Below are 14,633 nucleotides of genomic sequence, written 5' to 3'. Positions count from 1 at the left end.
CCATCGACAGACGAATGCATAAAGAAGTTGTGGTACATATATACAATGGAATATTACTCAGCCATAAAAAGGAACAAAATTGTGTTATTTGTAGAGACGTGGATGGATCTAGAGACTGTGATACAGAGTGAAGTAAGTCATAAAGAGAAAAACAAGTATCATATATTAATGCATATATGTGGGAGCTAGAAAAATGGTACCGATGAACTGGTTTGCAGGGCAGAAATAGAGACACAGATGTAGAGAATAAACGTATGGATGCCAAGGGGGGAAAGTGCTGGGGAGGAGGGGCTGGTGGTGGAATGAATTGGGAGATTGGGATTGACATGTATACACTGATGTGTATAAAACTGATGACTAATAAGAACCTGCAGTATAAAAAAATAAATAAAATAAAATTCAAATAAATAAATACATAAAATTATAGACTAATATCCAGCATGAACACAGACTAAATGTTAAATTAAAAAAAAAGTTGCAGGATACAAAATTAATGCACAGAAATCTCTGGCATTCTATACACTAATGATGAAAAATCTGAAAGTGAAATCAAGAAAACACTCCCATTTACCATTGCAACAAAAAGAATAAAATATCTAGGAATAAACCTACCAAAGGAGACAAAACACCTGTATGCAGAAAATTATAAGACACTGATGAAAGAAATTAAAGATGATATAAATAGATGGAGAGATATACCATGTTCTTGGATTGGAAGAATCAACATTGTGAAAATGACTCTACTACCCAAAGTAATCTACAGATTCAATGCAATCCATATCAAACTACCACTGGCATTTTTCGCAGAACTAGAACAAAAAATTTCACAATTTGTATGGAAACACAAAAGACCCCGAATAGCCAAAACAATCTTGAGAAAGAAAAACTGGGCTGGAGGAATCAGGCTCCCTGACTTCAGACTATACTACAAAGCTACAGTAATCAAGACAGTATGGTACTGGCACAAAAACAGAAAAATAGATCAGTGGAACAGGATAGAAAGCCCAGAGATAAACCCACGCACATATGGTCCCCTTATCTTTGATAAAGGAGGCAGGAATGTACAGTGGAGAAAGGACAGCCTCTTCAGTAAATCATGCTGGGAAAACCGGACAGATACATGTAAAAGTATGAGATTAGATCACTCCCTAACACCATACACAAAAATAAGCTCAAAATCGATTAAAGACCTAAATGTAAGGCCAGAAACTATCAAACTCTTAGAGGAAAACATAGGCAGAACACTCCATGACATAAATCACAGCAAGATCCTTTTTGACCCACCTCCTAGAGAAATGGAAATAAAAACAAAAATAAACAAATGGGACCTAATGAAACATCAAAGCTTTTGCACAGCAAAGGAAACTATAAACAAGACCAAAAGACAACCCTCAGAATGGGAGAAAATATTTGCAAATGAAGCAACTGACAAAGGATTAATTTCCAAAATTTACAAGCAGCTCATGCACCTCGGTAACAAAAAAACAAACAACCCAATCAAAAATGGGCAGAAGACCTAAATAGGCATTTCTCCAAGGAAGATATACAGACTGCCAACAAACACATGAAAGCATGCTGAACATCATTAATCATTAGAGAAATGCAAATCAAAACTACAATGAGATATCATCTCACACCAGTCAGAATGGCCATCATCAAAAAATCTAGAAACAATAAATGCTGGAGAGGGTGTGGAGAAAAGGGAACACTCTTGCACTGCTGGTGGGAATGTGAATTGGTACAGCCACTATGGAGAACAGTATGGAGGTTCCTTAAAATACTACAAATAGAACTACCATATGACCCAGCAATCCCACTACTGGGCATATACCCTGAGAAAACCATAATTCAAAAAGAGTCATGTACCAAAATGTTCATTGCAGCTCTATTTACAATAGCCCGGAGATGGAAACAACCTAAGTGCCCATCATCAGATGAATGGATAAAGAAGATGTGGCACTTATATACAATGGAATATTACTCAGCCATAAAAAGAAATGAAATTGAGCTATTTATAATGAGGTGGATAGACCTAGAGTCTGTCATACAGAGTGAGGTAAGTCAGAAAGAGAAAGACAAATACCATATGCTAACACATATATATGGAATTTAAGAAAAAAATGTCATGAAGAACCTAGGGGTAAGACAGGAATAAAGACACAGACCTACTAGAGTACGGACTTGAGGATATGGGGAGGTGGAAGGGTCTGTGACAAAGCGAGAGAGAGGCATGGACATATATACACTACCAAACGTAAGGTAGTTAGTGGGAAGCAGCCGCATAGCACAGGGAGATCAGCTTGGTGCTTTGTGACCGCCTGGAGGGGTGGGATAGGGAGGGTGGGAGGGAGGGAGACGCAAGAGGGAAGAGATATGGGAACATAAGTATATGTATAACTGATTCACTTTGTTATAAAGCAGAAACTAACACACCATTGTAAAGCAATTATACTCCAATAAAGATGTTAAAAAAAAAAAAAAAGAATCACCTGGAGTGTGAGTTTAAAATACAGATCCCTAGACCCCCTCCTCTGGAGAATATGATTCACTGGGACAGGGATTGTGCATTTTAACAATACCCCAGCTAATTATTGTCAGAGGATGTGTGGAGAAAACCACTAAGGGAATACCTTTCCAGTTCCTTGGTTATTTTTCTGCATCTTCCAATTTTGTTTTTGGTTTTCGGAGTCCCTGATTTGAAGCTGATCACCTCTGAAGACTCTGGACTTCCTGCAAAGCTGAGGACTAAATCCAGGACTCTGCATGCTCATAACAACCCTTTTCAGGAAATTATTACTAACCTTATTTAACAGGTGGGAAAATTAAGGCTCATATTCACTTGGCTAATACCATGTATTTTGAGGGCACCCAAGTTATAAAAGATAAGGAGGAATCCTTGTTTCCTCTAGACTAGTGGTTCTTAAGGTTAGTTACACATTGAAATCTTGTGGAGAACTCTAAAAATATTCATGTTACAGCTCCACATAAGACTAATTTAATCAGAATCTCTAGGGGTAGAACCAGGCTTTCTTACTTTTTGAAAGCACTCTAGATGATTTTTCTGTGCAGACACTGTTGAGCACCACTGCCTAGATTATCGAGTCAATGATCTTCAGTATGATTATAAACTCAGATTATATTTCAGAGGTTTTACATATTTGTTTAGTGCTTATAGAGTATATTATACATAATGTTCTCCTCAGTTCCTCCTTAGTTTCTTCACAAATTATACCAGAAGATTATAATATAGGCAATACAGTAGTTTAGAGCAGCTGCAGGTCACATATGAAAGATCCAGAGGCAGTTCTGGAACTATGGTCTGCTTTCTATTACCTTAGCCCTTGTCTTTTTCACACACTGATATTCTTTATCTTTTTCTAGGATATAGACATCTCAGAAAATAATATATAAAAATGGTGTAAACCCTTTCTGTGAAGACATGAAGTCTATTTATTGGCCCCAAGATCAAAATTCCTGGTCTGATCCTACTGAAACCTGCCTCTACTATGCTCCTTACACTGTCCATTCTCCTATCTGAGTCTGCTCCTTGGGCCTGTCAAACTGTCAAACTTTGCTCCCCTCAGCCCTGCTAGGATTCCGTTTCTGACTTCACCCAGAAACTCAAGATTCTTTGCAACCTGTAACTTTCAGAATCATCCATAACCTAACACTTGTGGAGCCCACTTTTCTCCTAATCACAGCCGTACCTCATAACTCCCTGGACTAAGGTCTTTGTTTTCAAAGGATAGATTGAGGAACTGCATATCTTTATAGTCTAACATTTTGGTTCTCAATCTTGGCTCTATATCATAACCTCTTGGGGAGTTAAAAAAGAGAAAACAAAACACTAATGTGTGGGTCCCAGGGATTCTAATTTAATTGATTTTAGCGATGGCCTGAGCATTGGGATTTCTAAAAGCTGCCTGCATGATTCTAGTATGTAGTCAAGAATGAGAACCATTGATCTAATATCTTAAATCAACTGAGAGCTACATGCAAGCAAAAATGCAACTTAATGTGGCATTTAGCTTATGAAGAAAAATAGAAAATGTCCAGTTTACATGTTTTTAAATTACGGCAGGAAAACAAAATATTTCAAGAAAGCTAACATTTGTTGATGACCTATTCTGTGATGGGTACTGTATATACTGCTTCATTTCATCCTCTTTCAATCCTGTGAAGTAGTCTTATTTTCATTTTATACCTGAGGAATCTGAGGTGCAACTGGGCAACTGACTTCAAACATTTCTCCAAATCTATGTTTATCCCACTACACAACACTGCCTTTCAATAAACAATTATCAAATATTGAGAAAAACCATATACTCATTCCCATATAAAGCACTGAGAAGGATATTGCAGAATAAAATACAATCCCTTGTCTCAAGGGGGCCAATTCAGTTAAGGGACTATAATTAATGCAACTGTCAATGAACAGTAATACCCATGAAAAATCAGAGGAAGGGGAGAATACCAAGAGCTAGAGAAGTGAGGGAAGTTGTGATGGACTTTGGAGGAAAAGAAGGATTTGAATTGTAAGGAAGGCAGTTAGGGAATTCCAGGGGATGAAAACAATATCAATATTCTGAAGAGACAGAAATGAGCATGATGTGCTGAATTCAAATAACCTGTTCAACCAACACTAAACACCTCTGTGGCACCAAGCATCATGCTAGATGCTAGAGGTACAAGATTAATAAATTGGGCAGGCTGCTCACAAATCCAAGTGAGAAACAGACACATGAACAGAGGATTTCAATCTCATTTGGTAAAAGGTAAGACAAGTATGCTTAAGAGGTATGGGAATTCAATGAAGCAGAGGCACTTAGTACAATATGGGAGCCTGAAGAGGGCTACTGGAAGAGATGATGCCTTAGTTAAACTTGGAAAAATGAAAAATAGTTAACGGTTAAAAGAGTTGAGAAGAGTACTGTAGGCAGAGGAAATAGCATGAAAAGAACACAGAAGTGTTTACAGTAACTAGTTAAAATTTGGAATTGTTGCAGAATAAAATATAAGGGGATGAGATGGGAGAGGCAAAAGTATATCACATCAAAGAGACTTTTATATTATGCTAAGGAGCCTAGATTTTTATTCTGTGGGCTGGGAAACCTTGAAGTGGTTTAAGTAGTAAGTAACATGGTCAGCTGTGTGTTTTAGAGAAATCTCTCCTCTAACTGCAATATGGAGGGTAATTTTAAGAGGAGCAAGCCTGGAAGTAAGGAGACCACAGTTACATAAGGCAAGAGATGAGAGGGCATGGGCTAGACAGGTCACAGTAGGGGTAGAGAGAAGCAGGGATATTGGTGAAATACTTACCATTAAAACAGACAAAATTTAATGACTGAGTGAATGTGAGAGATAAGGGAGAAGGAGGAATCTAGAGAAGTCTAAAATACCTCTCAGCATAGTTTGGTGACTGAGTGGGTGGTGATCCTAACTGAAATTGGAACTTCATAAGGAAGTACTATTTTAGGAGGTGGGATAATAAGCATTGGTGAGTTTGAATTTGGACACACAGAGTCTGATATATCTGTGAGATTTTCATGTAAAGGTGTCCAATAGGCAGTTAGATATGGGAATTTGAAAGGCAGAAGATAGGTTAATTTTGGAGAAGTCAGGGGATGGGGGTTAGTTAAGACAATCAGAGTGGGTGAGATGTCCTGAGGATAATGTATGGGTGGGCATAGCAACACCAACATAATGATAAAAACCCTGGAGAGCACCACTCTTTAAACTATATGGTAGAGGAGGAGGGGGACCATGAAAAATCAAGAAGTAAAGGACAAAGTTGTAAGGATGAACAGGAGAGACTGATGTCAAAGGAGGAAAGTTTAGTGAATGGAGTAAAGATGGTCATTGGATTTAGAAATTTAGAAGTCACAATAACCCTGTGAGGGACAGTTTCAGTGGAACGGTACAGTGGTGGTGTGGAGGGCTGGGGGAATGTGTGTCAACAAATGGTAATGAGTTCAGTGAATATCAGTAAAGACAGTTAAGAGTATATTTGAAAAACAAAAACAACAACACAACAAAAAAAAACTTGGCAAAGAAGAGAAGGGGAAAGTGTAGTAGTTAAAGGGAAACTCAAGGTTAAGGGATTATTTGGTTAAGGCAAGATACTTGGTATCCACATTTGATGGCCACATTTTTCTTGATGAAATAAGGAATAAGCTTGCCTGAATGTTGTGAGGAGGGGGAGTGTTGAACAGTAGAAGAGAGTCCTGGAGAGTGGTGTAGGCTTAAAAATCACTGCTGAAAGGAAAGTGAAGGAAAAGGAAAAGTATTAAGTAGGACTAAAAGGCCACAGAGATTGGATACTAAGACTCTGTAGAGGCACCCAATCTCTAGCCTTATATAATTCTCCATAGCATCACTCAGTGTTCTGAATGTAAAAGTAGAACAAGTGGACTGTGGAATTGATCCTGGGTTGAAATCTTGCTACTAGGTAGTGAGAGAATAACAATGAGGTATAAGTAAAGCCTTCCAGAAGGTGGTTACAGCATTAAACTGTGAGATGATGGTAGTGAAAATGCAATGGAAGGATAAAGGAAGAAAAAATAGTTCTAAAAAGACCTGATAAGACTGTGGACGGATAGGAGATAGGGAAATTTAGTCAAAGATGCCCTCAAAGATTCAAGTGTGGGTGACTAATAAATAGTGGTACTACTGGCAAAGAAAGAAAACTTGGTAAATTTAAGGTGGTTTTAGGGAAGATTATTAATTCAGTTTTAGATATGCTGAGTTACAGGTGAAGGTGAGACATCTAAGTGCAATAATGGGGCTAGAAATTAGTAAAATAAACAAAACAAATACAGTAAATTAAAAATACATACATATTTTATTTCCATATTGTTATGGTAGCCATTCCTGTGCTAATAAGATCTGGACTGAATGAGGGACATGAAGAGAGCAGTAAGAATGATGAAGAGAAAGGGAAAGAGATTAGATATAGTAGAAACATATATAAACCATAGCAGATAGAAAAGAAGGCAGAGACAGAAAGAAGGGAGAAAATGGGTGAAGAGTGAATATAGTTAAAGTGGCACAGGTTAAGCTGTTTTTGTCTTACCGCTTGCTCACTTATAATATGGGCTTCTGCTGTAGCTGTTCTTTGCAATTCTCATTTGCTACTTTAAATTCTCCAGCTATTTTCTTAATCCTCAAATGTTTACTGTTATCAAAATGAAATAGTCAAGGCAGTGTTGAAAATCTGTTCTTTGAGCTTCATCTTCAGAGGCTAGTATAAAATGACTTCAATGACTGGATTAAATTATGCTGATGATCAGCACTCGCCTCCACAGCCAGATAAAAATTTCACCAAAATCCTTCTCTCAATCTAATAACCTTGAAACTTCAGAGTACTAAAATGACCCTCCTTTCAGAAGTGACCAAAGTGCACACATTTCTCATGGCTGACACACTTCTCAGTTCCAATTTACCTAATGCCACAAACTAGAAGCCACTTATTTCAGATCACCCTCAGCGTAGCGATGGGAAAAATACCCTAACAAGTGGAAGTCTGTCATTTCTCCAAACATCTACAACTTTCAGAAGCCCTACCACTTCTATTTCTACACTTGCCTAAATCAACGTTCTTTAAAATCCTAGATAAAAATACAGATCTCTATGTAACTTTTGGGGACATGTTGAATCACATTAAGCAGAAAACTTAATAGTACAAACACAGGGTTAGCACTCAATAAATAAAGGTTAATAGTTCACTGATTCATATATTAAACTAATCTCTATTGAGGTAGGCCTACTCTGTGCCAGTTTCTATCTCTAGTACTGGAAATATAGATGAGTTAGATGAAGTCCCTTCCCTCAAAGACCTTACATTCTAGTGGGAGATAAAGACACAGGGAGAGATAATTAGATATTCAGGTTAAGGAAGCACAGAATATAAGCCTTGAAGGAAGTGAAAAGGCTTGAAAGAAGTGAAATGAGTAGGAGTTGGTCAAGAGAAGAGGGACAGGAAGATGTTCTAGGCAAAATGGCAGCATGAAGGGCACAGAGACAAGAAATGGGGTAATGGTTTCTGGAAACCATAAGCAGTTTGTAGATTCTGACCCACATAAATCATAGCAGGAAGTAGCAGGGAATAAGCCTGGAGAAGGAGATAGGGACAAGATGGTAGAGAGCTATGAAGCTTAGATTTTTATCCTTAGAAAATAGAGAAATAAGGACTTTTAAGCAGGGGAATGACATGAAAAGATGTACACTTTAGATGAAACACTCTAGTGGTTAAATTGAGGGTAGATCTGGGGAGACAAAACTGATGGCAAGGAGAGTAGTTAGAGGTTGTGGCAATATTCTAGAACAATGCTTCTCAAAATTTATTGTGAGTACAAATCACCTAGGCATCTTGTTAAAATGCAGATTCTGATTCAGTAGGTCTGCAGTGAGGCCTGAGATTCTTTTTTCTAACAAGCTCCCAAGTGATGTTTATAATGCTGGCCACAAACCACACTTTGAGTAGCAAAACTCTAGAAAAGATGTTGAGGGCCTGAACTAGTGTGGGAAAAGCATGGCTGGAGAAAAGGTAACAGTAAGATTCAGGAGGTAAAACAGTCATGGCTTGGTGCCTCATTAGATATAGGAAGTGAAGTAGATGGTGCTGTGGGATTTACAATTAACTACAGGTTTCTACTTTGAATGACTGAGTGGATTTGAAATGGCTATGAGGTATACAGGTGAAGAGGTAGCTGCTCTTTGAATATATGAATCTAAAGCTTTGCAGAAAGGTCATAAGCATACAGATGACAGATGAAATCAGAGGAACAGATTAGATCATGTTATAGATTAAGGTCAAGAATGGAACCATGGGAACGTCTACATTTAGACAATGAATTTAAAAAAGAGCCCCCAAAGAAAACAGAAAATAAATAGAAACACGGGAAAAGAACAACAGCATAAGGAGTTACTAATGACAAAGAATAGAGCTTCAAGGAGGGAGTAATGAACATTTTCACATTAAGCAAAAAGGTCTAGTAAGGAAAGAATTGAAAAATAATGGTGAGTAGAGGAAAAGTGGGTGGAGAAGAGAATATGAAAAGGGAATAAAAATACTAGTAGTGAGATGGTGCCTGTGGGGGGAAAATGAAAAAACATATGGTTAGAAGAGCAAGTGGATCACTCCAGTCAGGATCAGAATCTTTATTGCACCTGAATTCTTGCCACTCTTTCTCAGCTCCTTTGTTCATCCTCTCTCCTTCCCACTGCTATCAATCTAAATCATATACTTCCTCTATAAAGCTTTTCTGAACCATGATGTTTGGCTCCTCTGGTTACCAAAAATATGTACACAAAAATCCATGTCTGCAGCCTCTTGCAATGAAGTATTATTAACCCAATTAGTTATACACTTGCCCCTTCAGGGAAAATAGTATATCTTCATTTGTATTCCCAAGAATAACTAGCCTAGCAACTAAGAGACACTTAAGTCATACTTAGTGACCGAATGATATAACTACATGATACTAATTTAAAATACTTCCTTATGTACCTATGATATAACATGAAACCGTGGTAATACCTGTATTTTATTAGTAAGTGTCATCTAAACCTTTCTGGGTCTCATTTTCTAGAAAACCAACAGACAGACCTATATGGACTCAAAAGTCTTTATCGAAAATTCTATGATCCCATGAGTATTATAAACCTTGTATTCAGTAAAAGCAAAATAGTATATACATAAGCCAGATATGTTTAATAAAATATAAACTTTCTAAGAAAGAGATTTGGGATAATTTTACTATTTACCATTTGCATCTGATTTTGCTGGAAGAGGTTTCTCTCTTATCTTGTCTACAAACTTCTTCTTAGCTTCATTTCTTTTGTGTTTTTTCCCAACATAATGTTGTTGGGCCATTAATGGACCATTAAAGGAAGCAGGACAGAGCTTACAATACTTGTTTGGATTATTCAAATCCAAAGCACTGCTGGAAGAGGAAGGCGTAGTCTCGTCTTTAATCCCACCTGGAGGAGGCTTGACAACAAGGGGCTTCAGAAAAGTTGACTCAGCAGAAGTAGTAATAGGCACACCTGCTGAAATAGTCATAATGAAAAGTGATCAACATGTGTCCAGCTATTAGAGCTGCATTCATTATAAAGTATTAGGGAAAGTTAGAGTTTTTTTAAAACCTACTATCTCTGGACTTTTTCCATATAGGGCTGTTGGATAAAGGTACTCAGGCTAAAAAGAATTTCCTTCTGTGAGAACAGAAATTTGAATACAAGTCTGTCACCAAGTTTCTCCAACAAAGATACAGGAAAGAATATTCAGCATTAGGCATGTATTTCAAATGAATTTTATTCATCTGAAAAATCAATGAAGGCATAAGAGATGTCTTAGGATGGTTCTTGAAATTAGTGAGGGTAAAAGAGATGGTACCAACTTCTAAGTTGGTGTCTTTCTTGAGTAGCAAAGTAAATCACCTATTCAGTCCAGATTTGTGGTGTCTGTATCAAAATAAAATTTATGCAGTTGTTTAAGGCTATAAAATTATGTTTCCACATTTACAGTTATTTCAGAGCTCTTTCATTTAGTCTCCTCTCTGAGCCCAAATTTATGAATTTTGGGAACTAAAGATAAAGCTTTACAAGATGCTTTCTCTTGTAGGGCACACTGATTCTGTCCCTCTTGACTGACAGGCAGAAAAACAAATATACAAAAATTAGAGAAACTAGAATAAATTTAAAAATAATTCTGGTTTCATTTATTAAGAAAACTATATGTTTTAATGCTGATGAGGCCTACACTATGAGTTGGAAATTAATGTTGGTAAAATTTCCATGCTAGACATGCTTTATTCCTAAAGTGTTGAAGCTAGTGAGAATGTGGTAAATTATTTATTCCAGAGAACTGATCATCTTATTTTTTGTTCTGGCACACATTTTCAAAATACAGGCACATTTTCAAAATACAGGCTGGGTTTTCCAGGGTGTACTCTGCCACTTCAGGCCAGAAGTGAGATCTGTGAGTCAGTTCTCTCATGCGCTGGCGGCCCAACATCACTGGAAGGAGGAAACAGCAACGTTTTACAGTTCTCTGTATCTTTGGCATCTAACATAAAATAAGTACTCAATAACTGCTGATTGATAATGCTAGTAGTACCTTTTCTTTATATTCATAGGAAGAAAGAAATGAGCAATCTGGTAGAAGAAGATTCCATACCTTTTTTTTTGGCTATAGTTATAGTCAGAAAATGCTGCAACATAACTATATTATGGTGAAGACACTGGTCTGAACACACACTATGAGATAATGTTTTGGAAAGTACTAAAGCAAAAAAAGAAGAATGAGATAGATGCCAAGGGGAAGAAGTAAGAAGGAGCTAAGACTTTATAATTTGATTAGAAACTGGAGAGTTCAGGTTGCTTATTGTTCTTTCTTTATAGCAACATAGCAAATAACTTGCTTTTATTTGGATTTAATAAACTGAAAAGGAGAGGTCACATTTCTTAAAATTCAGCTAGCAATTATGATCTCTATATTAAATTACAAGGATACAGAAAGAGATTAACCAGGCAGAAGAAGAACCAAGTTACTGTGGCAGAGTAAAAGTCTCTCCAATAAAAAATAGATGGCAGAGATGGTAAAAAATTATAGAGAGACCCTGTATTGAAGTTAAAGAGGTGAATGTCATCTTACCCATCTCTGGCTGAAATCCTGATGGAGATACCTGATCATGCTCCTCCATTAATTGCTTCAGTTTTTTAGCATGGAATTTCCCCACATAGTGAGACTGAGCAACAACTGGTGAGCTAAAAATCATGTTGCAGAGATCACAAAATTTGTTTCTGTCCACTACTTCACTCCTATGCATCTGAAATAAGCACAATCTTGTTAGAAAGATTCAATAACTCAAACTTTCGAATTACAACATCAACAAAGGCCACTCACCTGAAAATTCCTAACATCCATCTTCATTTTCTTACCAGGCAGTTCATTTTGTTCCCCATGCATTTGAAAATAAAACCTAACATTTTGAGCATGTTTTTCACTCTAAAAATATATATATAATATGACTTTGTTTATTCAATAACAGAGGTACCCCAAATTTACACCTCTTCAAATTTGAGGACAGTACCCGTGAATTGAAATATATTTAATGTGTACCAAGTTTACGAAAAGGCTTCACATGCTTTCAAATCTCTAAATCTCAATTAAAATGAAAATAATGCTGTAATTTAGAGTCCAATAACTTCTAGGTTTTTGTTTTTGACAGAGACTCATAGATTTTTTTGCCTAATATCAAACTTATTCTTCTTCCTTAGTTACACATCTTAGGCAATATACCCAGCTAAAAGACTGCATGTTCCAGCCTCCCTTTCAGCAAGACGTAATCTTGTGACTCTATTCTGGCCAATAAGATGTAATCTGAAATGCTGGGTAGAACTTCTGGGAAGCCTCCTAAAAGGATGGAGGATGAACCCTTCTTCTAACCTTCTTCCCTCCTGCTTCTGGAATTAAGATTTAAAGGTCATCTGGGACTATGGGGGATCTTAAGGACAGAGGCTAGTTCATCAGAGTAGAAAGAGAGAAAATGCCTAGATCTCTGATAATGTTATGGAGCTGTCACATCAGCCCTGTACTGCTTACCTCTAAAATTCTTTTATGTGAGGAAATTAACTCTTCTAGGTTAGGCACATTAGAAAAATCTCTGAACAAATGTGGAACAAAATACGTAATAATGAAAATGTTGGTGTAAATAGAAGGGAAACTAACATTCCTGAACATATACTGTGAGGCAACTACTTACCCTCTACAGCATTTTAAATTGTGAAATATATACATATAGAAAAGCACAGGAAATAATATAGTTGAAGTACATACCCACTGCCCAGTTTTAACAGATACTATTAACATTTTTCTATATTTGTTTCAGATCTCCTTTTCAAAAGAGGTGAAATTTTACACATACAGTCCTATCTCCTCATGCCAACAATCCCTCCCCTCCTCAGTCTCTCCCGATAGGTAACCACTATCTTAAAGTTGGTCTATATCATTTCCTCTATGCTTCTCTTCCTTTACTAGATATGCATGTACCCATAAACAGTATTATGTACTACTGTCATTTTTTTAATTTTATGAAAATGGAATCAGTCTATTCATATCCTTTTCAACTTTTTATAACTCAATATTATGTAAGATTTGCCCATATTGATACATATAGCTCTAGTTCATTCATATTACATGCTGCATAATATTCCACTCCATATGCTACCCATCAAGTTACCTACTGAAGGAAGTTATGTTTCTGTTTATTTTGCTATCACAAGCATTTCTGCACTGAACATATGTAAATGTATCTCCTAATATAATGTCCAAGAGTTTCTTTAAAGTAGACGCCTAGATATGGACTATTTGGCTTATAAGGTATGAGGGTTTTCAGCTTTAATAGGTATTATAAAATTTCTCTCCAAAGATGTTGAAGCAAGCAACTATATTCCAATAAAAATTAATTTAAAAAAAGATGTTGAAGCAGTTTACAACTCCAAATGTAGCATATATGAGTGATTTGTCTTCCTATATTCTCCTGAAGTGTTAAGTGCTATTAGATTTCAATTTTTGCGAGCATGATAGTTTTGATAAGATAGTTCATTATCACTTTAACTTGCATTTCCCATATGATCACTTCTGAAGTTAAGTATCTCTTCTATAGCCTGTTTATAACACTTTCCCATTTTTCTATTGGGTTGTTTCTTGTTCTAATTGATATATAGTTCTTTATATATTCTAGATACTAATTCTTTGTTAGTTATATCGGTTATAAATAGCACTCAATCTGTGGCTTGTCTTTTAACTTTATAATGAGTTTTTTGTCATATAAATTTTCCCTACCAGGTATCATGGCATATTTTAAAGCTATACTAATAAGGTGAAATTATTATAGAGACAGGTAAACAAAGCAATACAATAGAACATAATAACATTATAAATATATATATATATATATATATAAATTAACTTATGATAGAGATGCCACTACAAATCAGTGAGGCAAGGATGGACTGTTTAAATAAATATTGCTGGGATACCTGGTTATCTGTATGGAAAATAATGTTACCACCCTCCATATGTGAAAATCAATACCAGATGGATCAAACATTTTAACCTAAAAAATAAAGCTTTTAAAAGTATTAGAAGAAAACAGAAATATCTATATGACAAAAGAACAAAGAATGGTTTCTTAAACATGTAAGTATAAATACAAAAGGAAATATTAATAAGTGCAACCTCATTAAAATTCAAATCTTCTGCAGTACTGTCCTATTTTACATGAACAATAAATACTATGCTGAGATAGTCTGACACTATTAACCAAGCTGTATACTAAAGAGAAAAAAAATCACCTTTTCAAGTAGGATATTTGCACAGAAGTGCTTTCAAATATACGGAAAGTCATGTATAGTTTTGATTTGATTATTTAACAAGCTTAAGTACCAAACTTACAGATGGCACTGAAATTTAAATTTAAAAATATGCTACAACATTACATAACATAATGCCTTATAGCCATTAAACTATTACAGAAAAGTAAAACGATGTAATGATAGGACAAAGTGTTCAGAATATGTTCTTATATGAAAAAGCAAGTGCAAAACAACATACAATTCTCTTTTGT

General features: G+C 36.1%; 1 protein-coding gene across 1 annotated transcript in view; it reads right to left on the bottom strand.

Annotated features, from left to right (window-relative positions):
- ZMAT1 (zinc finger matrin-type 1) overlaps window positions 1–14,633 on the bottom strand; it is a 41,621-nt gene that overhangs the window by 11,052 nt on the left and 15,936 nt on the right. The window contains exons 3-5 of the mRNA XM_022566498.3: window positions 11,909–12,010; window positions 11,657–11,831; window positions 9,766–10,050 (exon numbers count right to left, since the gene is read on the bottom strand). Of these exons, the coding sequence (XP_022422206.2) occupies window positions 9,766–10,050; window positions 11,657–11,831; window positions 11,909–12,010 (562 nt within the window). The remainder of the gene's footprint in view (window positions 1–9,765; window positions 10,051–11,656; window positions 11,832–11,908; window positions 12,011–14,633) is intronic.

The sequence above is a fragment of the Delphinapterus leucas genome, chromosome X, assembly GCF_059928025.1.
Source record: "Delphinapterus leucas isolate spDelLeu-1000000601 "Yukka" chromosome X, BTC_Dleu_Yukka2, whole genome shotgun sequence".
In the NCBI taxonomy this organism is placed as follows: domain Eukaryota; kingdom Metazoa; phylum Chordata; class Mammalia; order Artiodactyla; family Monodontidae; genus Delphinapterus; species Delphinapterus leucas.
The sequence above is the reverse complement of the archived record's forward strand: the minus strand, read 5'-3'. Positions and strand labels throughout refer to the sequence as shown.